The following is a 15,217-nucleotide window of genomic DNA, read 5'->3' on the forward strand; positions in this document are numbered from 1 at the left end:
CATTAGTTCACCTAAAACCTATTAAAAAAAATCCCATACAGTTCACCTAAACCAAACACTTCCGGCCAGAGTCGTGAGGTCGTCAGGAGACCCGAGGAAGGACCAAAGGACCATCCGTTCTTTTAAAGCCTCAAAGAACCCCTCTGCTCACCCAGCTTCAATCTGACCCATATTTTGTCAGTAAAAATTGTTTTTAACCTCTTCTGTTTTTCGCCCTCCTTCAGAGCCAGGATGTAGTCATGATTAGTCCGCTGCCTCTCAGCTCCAAACCTCGTTTGTATTTGCAATTAATGACACTAAACCGCAATTAGCATGTCACATACATGCTGCGGCGCAAGGGCGACATGCTTTGCTTCCCCTTGGCTTTCCACTGGCCCTTCACCTGTCGCCGTGGGTGTCATTCATTCTCAACATGTATGTCAGGACACAGCCTGCGAGAGCGCGGCCCCACCAGTTTGTTTATTTGCTGTCTGGCGGTCCACGGACGTGGGTGCTAGGAATTAGCACAAGTCAAATCAGATTAATTAATCCCCGGTTCAAACTATTAGTCGAGGAGTCGCATTGAATTAAAAATCAAATTAGCCTTGGCGCCTGCCGGTAAAGCCGCTGTGATGTGTGCCTGCCAAGCCACGGTGACACATATCCACAGAAAGCTCATGGCTGTCACTGATGGTTGGACGTGTAGCGGGATGGAGGCAAAGTGGGTGCACAAGGACAAGAGGAATGGCAACTTGGTGACTTTGCCACCCCGTGTGGAAAGTTTCTCCTCAGGCTCACAGTTGGCCGACCTCCCATGGGTGCTCCTACACAGGCTCCAGTCCACCAGCACCAAGTCATGTCACTCCAACATGGGTTTTAAGTCACACTTCATCCTGATTGATTATATAATGTATTCGTCTTGAGCTTGACCTGGTCTTATTTAATAGGAGACATCAAAAGATAATAAAATCAGAGTTCAAGCCAATAATGTGGCAGTTTAAATTAAGTTAAATAGCCTATGACCTATGAGAAAGAATTTAACACACAAGAGTACAATAACCTCACTGTTTGAGGGAGTAATAGTCAACCATGTTTTTACACTGAGGTGGGCATTCCGTCAATACTGGCGGAAGGTCCGTCAATCCACCCGTTTTCTTGACGATTGGGTTTTCGTCCATCGATGTAATCAATACCTTTGATTGTTATGTTTTGTTTTCTTGAGAGCTCAGTATTGTTCAATCGGTAATTTTACCGATTCGACATGTCATCATCATTGCTCTCTCTCTTTTTATTATTTTTTTTAATTTTTATTTTGTACGTGTGCGTGTGAGTGTGTACTCATTAGTTAACCTAAAACCTATTAAAAATCCCATACTGTTCACCTAAACCGAACACTTCAGAATCCAGCTAGAGTCGTGATGTTGTCAGGAGACCCGAAGAAGGATCAAAGAAAAGAAAGGAAAGTGAAATGTAATCAATACCAACTGAAAGACTATATTGTTTTTATTGGTACAACCGTACTCCACACATTGTGACATTTTGGGCGTAGAGACAGAAAACCACTTACTAAAGTTTGTTTATATGAAAAAAAATATTTCACCCCTCACCAGTTCATCACAATAATAGCAATGAGGGAGTGACGGACTGATGGACTGGTGAAATTTTGTGACAGTCCTACAATAGCGGTTATAATTAGCTATGGCTGAAGTGCGGTTACAATAGGGATGACAGATTGAAAGATCAACGATTACATTTGGTTTGGCTTGAAATACTGACAGACGGACTGGTTTCCTGGTCTTTGATGAATAACGGACCGTCAAAATTCACTGACGCGCCAACATCTGTTTAACATTCACAAAGCTTCTTTTCAAAATGTCAAATTTCCTCTGTCAGCTTCTACCTTTACATCCATAATCCCTGTAAACTATTTCATTGGAACTTCTGAAGTTGGACTAAATCATTTTTTGGGACACCTTGCCATTATATAATCTTAATGATCTACCCAGGCATTGTTTTAAGTAAAATTGCCAGCTGAGAGTGGGAGATCACTAAAATGCTTTGGAGATGAAGACTATTTGCAACTCAGTGTCTGATGTTCACTTCATCCTTTTATTAATATTGTTGATTTAGCTATATTTTGCACATCTGTATTGTGAGCAGCCAGGGCACAGACTTATATCACTCTGCTGTCATAGCACATTGTAAATTTCTGTGACAGGACAGAAAAAAAGTCTTTTGAGATTGTCTTACAGCGTTGGAGGAATATTTTGCCCCAAAATTTTGGTCATCAGACTTTTCAACATTTTCATTCCGGTTTATCGAGCAGTAAAAGTGGAATGCTTGTGTATCTACTTGCATGAACACATATAAATATTCCGCACACAACGTATTTGCATGTGTGTTTGGGAAATGCCTGGTGAGATGGATGGTAATGGCTGCACAGAGAGGTGAAAGTGTCATTCATCAAACAGGGCGCAGCTCCAAAACAACACTTTGATTCATTCAGAACAACATTAATTTCAATGATGACACATGAGTTCAGGGGGAATATTATTATGCCTCACCTCACTCCATTCATCAGTTATGCTCGTAAGACTTGAAAGAACACACCACAGAGAGGTGATAAGGATAAGCGCCTGTTTAGTCTACCCTTTTTAGTTGGGTGTTGTTTAGTATTTGACAGTAGGTATGTTGTAATATGAACTATGAATGGCTATGTTTGTATCGTGTACATGTGTGGCGTGTTCAGGAATCTATCAAGGATGCTGTGAGACATTGGAGCTAAATTAAAAGTATTGAATTAGAGTATTGTCCTTTCAAAATGTGTTCTATTAGGATAAAAGAACATTTTAGCAGTTTTTTTTTTATGTCTTAGACTAGATGATGCACAGTTAGCATATCACCCCCAGGTGTCCTTTTCTTCGCTCACATTTTCCCACAATGTGCCATATCCCCTCATTGGCGGACCATTGGCATCTTTCACCACCCACATTAATGCACAGCTTCTTCCTGGCAGCGTCGCACCTCGCCACACTAGCGCTGAGCCTTCTCCGCGGTACAAACAGAGATGGATACCCGTTCCAGCCAATGGCGGGGCAGAATCAAGTTGGTGGCCATGAGACTAAGGAATGGCTGAATGCAGCACAACACACAAAGCCATACACATATCACATGGGCTCATTCAGCAACACAAAAGCGTATGGGGACCCGACTGGAGCTGCCAGGGCTTGTGTGATGTATCATTTATGTCACCATTGTGTGGCCTTCTCGTCAACATGTTGACAGGAGCCTTCTGCCTCCATGTTGGAGTATTCCCATACATACACAGCCCTTTTATAGATTAGAATGATCCAACGTGGTTTAAATTATGAGTTGATAATAGGCTTACCTGGGATTTTATCGATTGTATCAGTGTGATATTGCATACATGATAAACACACAAAGTCAACCTGGAGATATACATTTGCATCATAAAGATTAATCTTGGATTTTAAAATGACTGTTTAATCAAGGAGGGATTTCTATTAAATAAATCAAATAATCTAATCATCTCACCTCATGATTATGAAAGCGCTCCTGGTTGTGTCTGCTTGTATCCCAATGAATGCAAATGTGTGCCAGCTAAATGGATTTGCTGGAGATTGCGTGTAAACAACTGAAATGTTTCATAATGACCTCAAAGCTATTTAGAAACTATAAATACTTCACATTTTAGACTTTACCTTTCATCTATAACATCAGTGTATGACCTTCTAAGATATTAGCTCCTAGCCAGATGCGGAATGGTGCTTACTGTATAAATTGCATTTCTGCACACGGATTTGAACGGTGCCTCTCTAACGATGATTTCTAGTGCCAGTGCGCAGGCTCCTGCTGCTCTTGCATCGCAAAGTCAGTGCCAGGCCGAGCCACCGTTCGCCCATCTGCTCCATCGGGAGATTCTCACTCCATTTAGTTGACTTGATTTGCGCTTGGCTTTGCAAAGTGAGAAAAAAAGAAGGCAAATTAAAATGCTGTATCACAAAAGGCAGATGCCAAAGAGGACACATTTAAAGGGAATGAAACAAACCACTTTGGTTATGATTGAAGGCGGCTTTGACCACACCCACACTGGCGCAGCCCCACCTTACAGTGCCTACAGTCTGTGAAATTGCCAGCATCGGTTCTAACCCGCCTGTGCAGGATTTATGCCGGTCACCAAAATAGTTCTCAAGGTCTTAAACTGACCAAAGTAGTCTAACAAATTCTAAAAACATGTTCAATTTAACTCCCTAAGGCGAGCAGGAAGCCATGAATGTTCAGCAACCTGAATTTGGCAGTATGAATCATGCACTATTTATTAACTGAAAAATGACGGAACATCGTCTTTAAATGTTGACCAAACAATCCTGTCAGCATCTTTGTCTGGGTCACACTTACAGTAAATGAGTAGTTTACAGAAAAGTTGAAAGATTTCGACATCAGTTGTTGAAATATCATATGTTACTCTGTTATTGAATAGAAGAGTGAATGAACAAGGGTACGGTCACAGGGGCTTAGCACTTTGTTATATATTTGCATTTCACAGCGATGAAAGCGCCTGCGTCTCCTCCTTTGCTCATCCGCCTGTGCAGAGCCAAGAGTGTCGGCACTCCAAAGCGCACATTGTTGAACTGAAACATTTGCTGTTTGGATTTCATTGAATAATAGTGATCTTTTATCCCACTCGCTCCTCAACATGAAAGAGGACTCGTTTGGTTATTTGCATTTTATGCCCCAGTGTATTTTTCCAATGGGAAAAGACATTTTCTGAGTTGTCCTGGAGTGCATCAGTCTTCCTTTTCATCTTCACCTCACCTTCTCTGCAACCATTTCTTGTTCTCTCTTTTCCCGTGTGTCTCCTCACCTGCTGGTGCCCGTGTAAAGCTTTAACTATTGGCATTTGATCTTAAAACCACAGTAAATTCTGTAGAGGAAATTTGACTTTATTTAGGACCAAATAGACTCCGTTTTTGAGTATTTACACTTGGAAGAAGGAAAGAACTGAAAAATAAAAGTTACTCAAGGGTTAAGGATGCCACTCCTACTGTCTGCTTATATCCAAGAGGAGACCAAACACATTGTTTTTGGTCTCTTGAAGTTAGAAAAGATTCCAGCTGACATACTACTAACACACAGCAGGAGCTGCGTGGCTCAGGGGGTAGATTGGCATCTCCCAACCTTAACTCTTTCACTGCCATTGACGGCTACAGACGTCAAAAATTCATTTGAACTATTTCTATTAGTTTAAAATTGTTCCCACTTTTGTTAACAAGAATATAAAAACCTAGAGAAAAAAATATTGTACATTTTGAACAGATATAACATTTGTAATCAATCATAACTTAACCATTGAAGTCATGCGATTAATCACTATAAATAAAAATGTAATCGCCTGACGCGATAAAAAGGAAAGAAAAGATTATTAAAAATTAGGGACGTTAATTTTTAATTGTAATTAATTGCATGACTTCACTAGTTAACTGACAAATAATCACAAATTTTATATCTGTTCTAAATGTACAATCATTTTTTCCCCTAGGTTTTCATACGCTTGTTAACGAAAGTGAAAGGAAAAAAAAGTTAAACTAATAGAAATAGTTCAAATGAATTTTTGAATTTTCTATAGCCGTCAATGGCAGTGAATGAGTTAAGTTGTGGGTTTGTTCATCAATCCTTGAGTGACTTTATTATTGTTATTATCATTATTAAAGAGTACATGAAGGTAGCTGGTTTGAGAGCAGAGGATGCAGAGGACAGGGTTAGATGAGAAAGAAAGATTATTATTTTTAATTTTACTCTCTTCCAAGTGTCATTTTGACTCTATTTAGAGTGGGACCAAAGAGTTTAGAGTAAAATTTACACTACAGAATTTGCACACACTTCATTCGTCATCAAAGGGCTTTACATTCAACTATCAATATTCAATATTTTGCCCAAGGATACTTTTACTTGAATCGAACCCACAACCTTTAGTTTGGGATATCACTCTACCACTGAGCCACACCACCCCCACTTATGTTATTATCAATTGATTATTGGCATAAATCAAGTGGTTCTACTCGAGGCTTTTAAGTTTTGTGTGACTTTACAGGAATATTTTGACCCCAAATATTTGTACATAATTAGACAGCAATAAATTTCAAATAGTTTGTTCCTCTTTACACAGAAAGTTTACAAGTTAGCGAATGTACTAGATGCAAGGCACAGATACTCACATGCAGCTGGCAGTGTTGAATTGGAACATTTATAGTGCTGTCAACATAGTATTATTTACATATGTAAATTTGTGGGGTCAACATTATTTCGGGCAGCAATGGCTGCAATGATTTCCTTTGAAGTCATTTGTTTTGAGTCGTACATACACGATGTTGCATAATGATTTGCACGGTGATTCAGGGATATTACAGCTTCAGCATTACAAATCATTTCATGAACATGATTATGTTCTCAATGTGTGTTGAGTTACAACTGAGGGGTGCAACGGGGAAGGGCCGGGTCGCATGTGCCGGTGATACAGTTCACAGTACATCCTGGTATTTAACCCTCCTGCTTGCTGTGCATAAATGCTGACCTCCAAATGGCAACTTTGTGTTGTAGAAAGGATGAATTATCACACAATTATCTTTGCAGATGAATTATTTACGGCAGTTGTGTATTTACTGAAAGGCCCAGATGCTTCTCTGCTGACACTAGAAAGCCATTTCGTTTTGGTAAAATATTAACGCTCTCTAAATGTCTGCATCGCCAATGATGAATCAGCCAGTATTGCGCCTTTGCCCTGTGATATGAAGATTATGTGCATGATGTAATTTCTCTGGTGCAATAACAGACGAACATGGACCCTCATAAATAAAAGCATTGTTATGTCAGGCGGCGCGAAAGGGGAGAAAGGTTATGACTCGATGAATGAGGAACGGACAAAGAAAGATAGAAAAGAAAATATGAATTATCTGCAAGGGTGAGTGAAAACATTTTAATTCATCAAACGTTGGGATACCAGAGGATGGGGAAACATCACTCGGTGTCGGTCAAAGACGTCATCTGAGGACAATAAAAGCTAGATACAAAAGAACAATTTCCCACATTCTTTTTTTTTTTATGACACAATCACTTGGCCCATTCCACACAACAACTGCGCAGTCGATGAAAAGTTTAGGTCGGTGTTGGAGTTGAAAATGTACTTTTTATACTCATTATTGCAACATTCTTGCTTCACATATACTGACTTATACTGACATAAAAATCTAAATATGGTTGGCAGAGACATGTTCATACTTCTCTTTGCTAATGGGCCATAAATATACTGTGTAACAATAAAAAATAAAAACACCAAGTATGTTAGTACGGTAACTGAGCTGCTTCATCAGATTTAAATAACACGGTTACGTCAACCGGTCCCACTAAGCTAAGTGTGAAGCAAAATTTAATATTCCTTGAGTTTGCTTTAATAGTTGGAAAAGCGCTACGATTTTATTAAATCGAGAAAAATAGTGTTAAATAATTTCTACATAATGGTGTTAAAATAAATTCAACATAATGAGGATTGATTCATTCAACACAATTACTTTTAGTAAATTTAACTTAATGATGTTGAGTAAATTCAACATAACGGCACTGTGGAAATTTAACACAACTATGTAATGTAGTATTAAATCAAGAATATTAGCTAAATTTTAGTCATCCAACATTCATCCGATTTAAATAGTTGTGTGGGACCGGTTGATGTAACCGTATTATTTAAATCTGATGAAGCATTGCATTGCCTTTTTGTGATAAGATATTTAAGGTAAGGTAGATAAGATAAGGTAATTTTACCCTGCTGCAAACACAAATAAAAATGGGTAATATCCAGCTATGGTGGCCTTAAAATAAAATAAAAAGGTGCAATATGGCACTGATGGCACAGGTACAGTTCAACACAGTGGTACATTAATATGATGACTGTTTTCGTGTGTTTCTTCCAGGTGTGATGCCAGAGCGTCAGTTTAGCGGCACTCAGTTTGTATGCAGCGTGGTCGCCTCCCATGTGAGCCACCAGCCCTCCACCAGTTTCAGCTTTGTCTGGATCGCTCCACCTCCTGGCACTGGCTGCGTCAACTTCTTGTAAGTCGCTTTTTGGGTACTATGCTGTTTTGGTGTGTGTGCATGTGTGTTTTCAACGGCTAAGCGAGGTTTGGCAAATGAATACACAGGTTTGTTCGGTCATGCATACAGTACAGCAACCAAGACAGGCAGACAGTACGATTCATCACTGCGGTGTGGCCTTGCTTTGACCCAGTAACTGTGGGAATGCTTTATGAGCTGACAGTTCTTTCCTCAGTTGGAGCACAGACTGGATGCTAAAGAGGCTATGCAGTCAGTTGGAGGTCACAGGACTAAAAAAATAACAAATAAAAACTCTTATCATGTTATACATAGGGAAAGCCTTCCCTAAGCATGATTCATGTCAAATTGACTGTAAATCAGCTATTCCCTAAAATTCCTGTAGTTGTGCTTTCTGTAGTGGTCCAACAGATCATCATTGATCCGTGGTTGGTTCGGATCAGGCATTACGTTTGCGCATGTGTGAAAATCAAGTTTAAAAAAAACTTGCTCCCTAACAAAGCCGTCATTTGAATGGCGCCGAATGGAGTGCTGAAAGTGTATGTGTAACTGCACACCTTAAAGCTTATAAGAATTGTTTAAACGACTTTCAGCCTTAAGTGATAAAACGACAGGTGCACTTGGTGCCATTCTTAACTGTCCTAATGGAGTTTATCGGCAAAAAAACACCATTGCAACGCTCGAGAAGACAGAAGTGTACGCTTGTAAACCTCCGTTCACAAGAAAGATCCAAACGGGGACTAAAATTGTTTTGTTTTTAACACGTTTATTTTTGTCAAGCATCACGAAGCTTGCTAGCGGACGTACGTGTGACCAAACGAGCGGAGTCATTTAAGAACCTGCTTCTAGCCCCAGTTGACCCCTTCAGTGAAGAAAGCTCCTACCCGTCTCCTGATCGCGTCGCGGTGTTGTGTCTTTGGTACAACTCCCGGTAAAGTGCACACATTCAATCAAATAATAAGCACTTAAATAGGCTTATCTGCAGAGGGTAGTCAGTAATGACATGCTATTCATGTTTGAAATAGATTGAACGGTTAAACGGTTGGTGGCAAAAGGTGGAGTATTCACATGCTTTTTTTTACTGTGAAAAAAAATTAATAAAAATACAAAGTGTGACAGTAAAATAGTAATAATAATAAAAATACAGAATGAAAAGTCCCAAAATTGCTTTGCTTTATTATGGTTGTGAATGAAATAATATATTTCACCTTTGGTGCACATGCAGTCCTCCCTCATGGTAGACACTGATATGTTTTCCATTCAGTAGGCCTTTCAAGCCACGCGTGTTTTGTTAGTCAGAGGTATTTTGCTGCTAGTGCTAGAAAAGTGTGGATTGAAAAAATTAGGACCAGTCAAGTGCTTCATGCAAAGTGCATTCTATCAAATGACAAAGATGTACTTGGTGAAGCGTTTGAGACTTCATAAAATGGCACAGTAAATTCTGATTCTTTTCTCTTTCCTAAGCAGTTCTCCTCTTGAAAAAAGAAAGAAAAACAAGCCAATTGCACATCAGTGTTTCACAAAAACATCAACAGAATGAAGCCTTTTGGCAGTAATCGCAAAAAGCCCTAATGAATGCAGACTGTCTGACAGAGACTTTCATGGTCAGACTGGCAAAAAAAAAAGTATTCTGCAGGGGCATTTGGTGAAGCGGAGCTGCTATTTAAACAATATTCACAAAGCCAAACAGATTTACTGGATTTCTCTGTCTGCCAGCAGGCACATTTACTATTGAGCGCATGTCAGCTTATGAGAATGATGCATTTCCAAGTATTTTGGTGTCAGTGTATATATGACAATGCAGAGGCGTGTCACTGCTGATGACAGAGGGCCACGACTGTGTGAAGGCAGGGGCCCCTGCAGTTGACCTTATCAAAGTCAGCCAGTCACACTCTAACCAACGCACACCCAAGTTCCAGTTCATAGCGTCCATCTTCACTAGTAAATTGTCCCCCGCAATGACGCGTCCCTGGTGTGCACTGATGCGACTCTTGGGAGAAATTCAACAGGCGACCTTGGCGGCCGCGTCGTAATTTCCAATACTGAACTGACACATTTTCTGGTTTATTTGATCTACAAATGTGGCAACCTGGTGACAAGACACCGCTCTCAGGCTTTATGGCCATTTTAATCAAACTTAAATTTGATTTGTTAACGTGCAGAATCCTGAAAGTTTCTATGGTCGTGTAGTTTTTTTTTTAAAGGAGGCGTACAGTGGTGACTTGAATTTAATTTGTTTTTGTAACACAAAACTATTGCATCTGAAATCATCTTTCTCCCTCATTTCTGTTCCAGTCGCTCCAAAACCCCAGCAAAAAAAAAATCCAATGTGTTATTTACAATAGTAAAATAGCAGGGTGTTTATTTATGTTTATTTGTTTATGTTTATTTATCTATGTTTGTGTTTGATTAAAAAAAAAAAAAGTGAGACATTAAATAATGAGGAATATATCTGCAAAAAAATCTGTAAACTAAATTGTTAAAAAATATAATTTACATTAAATCTATAAAATAATGCAAGTGAAAATAAACACAAAAATGATAAAGTAAATTGATGAGAAAAATGTTACTAAAAATTAACCACACATTTTGATGTGGAAGTTAATTAAAATATTTTACTTTTGCATTTAATTTTTAATAATACAGAAAAGCAATGTGAAGAAAATAGAATGATAAATTTGTAGAAATGAAAACATATATATTAGATATACTAAAAATGATATACACTTTTTAATTGTGTTATTAATTAAATGTAAATAATTAAAAAATATATAACATTTTCAGTTTTAACTCAGCATTTTAATTTAATTTAACAAAAAATATAAAGGAAAAGTTGATGTGCAGGAAAATAATAAGGAATTCATTCATTAAAAAGGAGAAAATGAATCACACATTCCAATTTTCTATTAATCTTAACTACAAACAAATTTTACAACTTCACATTTGCAAACAATAAAGAATGCAAATGAAAAAGAACTGAACAAAATAATTATTAAAATTATTAGAAACAAATGAATAACTTATTTTAAATAAGTTTTTATATATAGATACAAATAAGACACTGAATTAAAAAAATTGCACCAAATGATGAATAGATGTATTTTTAAAATATGTTTGGTTTTCTAATACTTTTACTGAATATCTGTATTGTAAAATGTGTCTTTCATTACAGACACACACAAAAGAATATGAGAGAGGAATCTCACCCATATGTTTAAGGGGAAAAAGTTGTAGCTACTATATAATATTGCACTTTGTAAAAACATATAGTTTAATGTGAAGAATTTAATATTTTACAGCCAGAATTAATAACAGCACCCTTTGATGTTCTCGACATCCGGGTGACACAAGTAAACTAGAGTAATAGTTGTCATTTTTAGCAGAGGATAAAGAATATATGCTGTTGAGTATTCCTATAATAATGGGGTCAAATCTGTGGTGATAAATAAAAGGTTCAAGGGTTTGTTTAAGTTCATTGCGTTAGTAAGTAATGAGGTTTGTACATCAGTTCAGACACAGATTGTGAAAAGCCTTTCCGTGTGCACACCTGGGATGAGAATGAGCTCAAATTGTAAAAAAAAAAAAAAGTCCTCTGGATGTAACACAAATTACACTTGATCATGTCCTGCCCTTGCCTGTAGCGCTTGGGTTGTGATTGAGTGTCCACACAAGCATCCGTGAGTGTTTGAATTAAAGCCACAGACACCCAGCGTCCTTCAAAAGGCCAAAGCCGGTCTGTCACTGCATTAAAATGTGGCTGCGGAGCAATTTTATGGCCGATATTGTGGGCAGGTTGGTGGCAACACATCACTGTGAGGAGCATGATGGAGTGTATGGACGTGGACATCCAGAAGAACTCATTTTCTACCGGGCTGTAAATTACCTACGGAAGGTAAGGGGAGGCCTTGGAAGAGAGGGGGAAGATGAACAAGGTGTGCGCATACACAAAGTTCAATACACAACTCGCACTACCGGAACTCAAACTACTTTTATAAGTCAAATGTATATAGCACTTGATTTTTAAGACAGATGCCAGCATTGTAGTTGTGCTTGAGTTTAGAGCATGGGCAATAAGACGTTGTAATCAATGTGTGTGTCCATGCCTGCACCAAACACACAGCTGTGACCCACATTTGATTCTTTGTGCTCTGATGTGACAGCGCACACCTCTTTATATTGTGGCGAATGCTTGGCTGAACACCACAAAGGTGAAAATGCTTCATAGTATCTTCCGCTGAATGTTGAGACATCTGCTGTCTCTTCCTTTCTGTGCCGTTTTATTCCGCTTCACTCGCAGCCCGCAGGCAATCACTATGTGTCTCTATGTATACGTTTGTGTCAGTATAAAATATACGTAGCATCTTAATCCACCATCCAATGATCAATTATTTGGCTATATTCCTTTTGCCTTTCGTTAAAGAGTTTAATGAGTTAGTAATCTCCTTTATCTGCTGCGCTCATGAACACACGGCCGGATTGATAATAGACGTCATTCAGGGGTCAGAGTTCAAACCTCTAACTGACAGATGACCTATTGCACACTTAATTGCTGCCGGTGATAGCCCGGCCATTGATTTCCTGTGCATTCAAATCAATAACCCAGTCCATATTAACAGGAAATCAGTGATTAGCGAGCTCCCCTCTTCATTAGAGCGCCCGGCTTGTGGCCATGTGACAAATCCACTGAAGACGATGTGATGGTTTAAGAGAGTCACATTAAAGATGCAGAAAATCGGATCTTTTGTTTTTTGAATCACCTACTGTAGATGTTACATAGTATATAAAATTAAACGTTTAGGCCTCATCTTCAAAATTTCCTGCAGGAATTACATTTATTGACTCTATTTTAGGGTCAAAGTGTCACATATCAAACCTGTGATCTCTACAGTCAACAAAAAATTGTCTTTACAACAGTGATAAATTCGTCGACGAAAAATTTTCATCATATTTTTCGTCATCAAATTGGTGAAAATGAAACGAAAACCAAAATAGAAGCCATTCATTGAGACGATGACAAGAACTAAATTGGCTGACAATTTTGTCAATGACTAAAACTAAAACAACACAGTGACGAAAATTCACAAAATCCAATCAGAAGGAGTAATGAAACGCGGGTGGGAGAAAAGAACTACTCGCAAACTGTTCACTGCACTTTATTTAACGTTCTAACATGTTTCTATTCATTGTGCAGCTGAAAGATTCATCTCAGGCAATTATGCACTTTATTTTTTAGGTGAAGACTAAGCTTTAAGACGGCATATTATTGTCAGTTCAACATGTTTCATTGCAACAAAGTTGAATAAAGACACTGTTGTGTTAAATATGGCTTGTGTGTTATACTACAGTTGCAAATTGGTGTGTTATAATTTTCTGTATTAAAGTCGAAATGTATGCTGAAGGAAAACATCTACTAAATTGTAAATTTAGTCGACTTAAATTACTCATTTTTTTTCATCGGCTAAAATTGGATTAAAACTAAAATACAATCAGATAACAAAATTATGACTAAAACTTTCATTTTAGTCAAAAGACTGTTACTATAAAACTAAATAAAAATGTATTGTCAAAATTAACACTGTTTTACAATAAGCAATGATTGAATACAAACTAATAGGGAAGTTCGAATAGCGATACCAAGGTATCATTATCGGAAACTGTGTGAAGTATGTCGAGGTCTCGCTCGACATACAGCACTGATTTTTACAGTGTTGTATTCGACACATTTGGCAAATTCAGTTTTATAGGACCTCAGGGAATTTCAGTTTCCCTAAGGTGCTGATCCATGACCCCAGTAATTGTACATAAACACCTGAGACGCACTCGCATAGATCCCCACACATATTACATCTCAGTGCTGTGATCAATACTGTTGCAAACCTCATCCACGCTGCACCAACATCACACAATCTCGCCAGGGGGTCGCATACCCACCTGCTGGGAACTATGAATTCCAGATGAAATAGAGCATGGAGATGGGGAACAAATGCAACAAAGTGACACATTCCACAAGGGATGATGAGGTCGGCTCCACCTGAATTTTGTGTGAAATGACTCATTGTGGGATACGTGCTTCCGCAAAATGTTGACCTATTCCGCGTGACAAGATCAATAGAGCAGATGTGACATGCTGTTGACTCGCCCCCCCCACCCCCACCCAAATGTCCTAATCTGACCTTCATGCAAATAGCGAGGCCAAGGCAGAACCCTTTTTGAAAGCACATTTGTAGTATTTACTTGCACCTTCCCCCAATCCCGATAATTATTACTCTGACGGGAAAGTTGATGGTGCTTTTGCGGCCTCTTCGGAGCTGTAACTCTCTATGACCCGTGTTAACGAGCAAGTAATGTGCCAAATAGCTGCCAAAGCCATTACTCTGTCGAGACTCCATTACATTTACAGTACATGAGCTCCTGGAGCCTTCGCAATTAATTTAGTTACATAGAGAGGAGGGGCCAAATTGGGTTGCACCGTGCACCGTGCACCTTCTCCAAACATCGTGGTAGTGATGAAATTACAGGAAACTCACTGCAATTTTCAAGTGGCTGATCTCTTATTTCCTGAATATGAATAAGAATGTGAAGTTGAAATGTCAAAGATACAGAAATATTCTCAACAAAATATTTATTTGAAATATGAATATCTTAAGTAACAAGTGTCCAAGGTAAGCGAAATGTAAAAGCTTTAATGTCGAAAATTATAAGATCTATTAATCACACTAACATATTCAAACAGACATACAGTATAGTCGTAACCAGTTTCCCGAAGTTACTGATTTACTTTAAAGAAGTTGCTAGTGGAGTCTACTGTGATTTTGTCCTCAGAAAACATAAGACATTAAAGGTGATCTACAGCCAGCCCTTCCCAAAACTAAATAAATGTGCATTCAGAAATAAACAGACTAATTGAGCAATCTTAGGATGCCTCCTTGTTTCGCGCTCTAGAAGAAACGTCACAACTCCCTTAACGCTTTTGAGTACTACACAGTTTAGTAAGCCTGGTTTGTAAGAAAATAAATAAAGATTGGTAGGAGCTGGATTGGTGTCAGGTGGTTAGCATCAAAGGTAAGTGCACGGATTCAATTTAAACTTCCTTTTAAAAGTAGCCTGCCGACTG

The 15,217-nt window shown here is 38.5% G+C and overlaps 1 protein-coding gene across 7 annotated transcripts in view; it reads left to right on the forward strand.

Annotated features, from left to right (window-relative positions):
- reln (reelin) overlaps window positions 1–15,217 on the forward strand; it is a 143,381-nt gene that overhangs the window by 72,027 nt on the left and 56,137 nt on the right. For all 7 annotated transcript variants that reach the window (XM_077568015.1, XM_077568017.1, XM_077568016.1 and 4 more), the window contains one exon: window positions 7,965–8,103. In XM_077568015.1, the coding sequence (XP_077424141.1) occupies window positions 7,965–8,103 (139 nt within the window). The remainder of the gene's footprint in view (window positions 1–7,964; window positions 8,104–15,217) is intronic.

This window comes from Vanacampus margaritifer, chromosome 6 (genome assembly GCF_051991255.1).
Source record: "Vanacampus margaritifer isolate UIUO_Vmar chromosome 6, RoL_Vmar_1.0, whole genome shotgun sequence".
NCBI classification, from domain to species: Eukaryota; Metazoa; Chordata; class Actinopteri; order Syngnathiformes; family Syngnathidae; genus Vanacampus; species Vanacampus margaritifer.